Raw genomic sequence first — 1,149 nt, forward strand, 5'->3', positions numbered from 1 at the left:
TGTGTGCCCACTGCATATTTGCCAATTTACAACGACGGAACATTTCCTTGAAATATTTTTCAATCAACCTTGATGTACAAAATGGGTTGGTACCATATATTGGTGTGATCTACTAAATTTTCTACTGGTTATGCGGATATTTTGCTTGGTATATGAACAAATTAGGCCATATGCAACATCAAACAGATCAAAATTACATCGTCTTCAATTGCACTATTATTAATGAGCTATTAGCTTCATACAGGACAGTGGTTAATATCAAAATTACAGCATAACAGACTACACTCCTCAAAGATCTCGTCGCTGGATCGACAAATTTAGCTTCATAGGACAAAGTGCCGGACCATGCTGCTGGTCGACAATACAGCTATCTCTGATGATAGCCCAGTGCCTCCCGGTGACAACCCAGAAGAGGTCAGCAAAATCATCGAAGAGAAAGCTGAACCAATGCAATTGACACGAAGTACCATATAGTCGAACTAACAAATGCAAAGTACAATATTCATTTGTACAGCAGCACGCATCAGTACCATATAAAACATATCAAATGCATCAGAAAGAAGCAAACAAGAAAACACAGATAACTCAGCAACTGCAGACACAATTCAGGCCTCACTTATTTATCAAGTTCACCAAAGCTGCTTCACAACAGCTTTAGTTTTCAAATACAACTGAACATAACGATGCATCACAGTACGGTAGAAACAAAGAAACGACCAGGACAACAGACACAGGCACCATTGGAGGCCATACCGAAGACACAAGACCTGTGAACCCGCACAGAAGCCGCTCCATTGCCAGGTACTTACTGGCCACCACGGAGACGGAGCACCAAGTGAAGGGTGGACTCCTTCTGGATGTTATAGTCCGCCAGGGTGCGGCCATCCTCAAGCTGCTTGCCAGCAAAGATCAGGCGCTGCTGGTCCGGGGGAATGCCCTCCTTGTCCTGAATCTTTGCCTTCACGTTGTCGATGGTGTCAGAGGACTCAACCTCCAGGGTGATGGTCTTGCCGGTCAGGGTCTTCACAAAGATCTGCATGCCACCCCTGAGCCTGAGCACCAGATGGAGGGTGGACTCCTTCTGGATGTTGTAGTCAGCCAGGGTGCGGCCATCCTCGAGCTGCTTGCCAGCAAAGATGAGACGCTGCT

At 45.8% G+C, this 1,149-nt stretch overlaps 1 protein-coding gene across 7 annotated transcripts in view; it reads right to left on the reverse strand.

The window, feature by feature from the left end:
- Positions 1-534: 534 nt before the first annotated feature.
- Positions 535-1,149, reverse strand: part of LOC119337739 (polyubiquitin 11) — a 14,619-nt gene continuing 14,004 nt past the window's right edge. For 3 of the 7 annotated variants that reach the window (XM_037609910.1, XM_037609908.1, XM_037609912.1), the window contains exon 4: positions 586-1,149. In XM_037609910.1, coding sequence (XP_037465807.1) covers positions 806-1,149 — 344 coding nt within the window. In that variant the 3' untranslated portion in view covers positions 586-805. The other 4 variants (XM_037609914.1, XM_037609913.1, XM_037609911.1 and 1 more) reach the window with 4 other exon arrangements.

The sequence above is a fragment of the Triticum dicoccoides genome, chromosome 7B (assembly GCF_002162155.2).
Source record: "Triticum dicoccoides isolate Atlit2015 ecotype Zavitan chromosome 7B, WEW_v2.0, whole genome shotgun sequence".
Taxonomy (NCBI): domain Eukaryota; kingdom Viridiplantae; phylum Streptophyta; class Magnoliopsida; order Poales; family Poaceae; genus Triticum; species Triticum dicoccoides.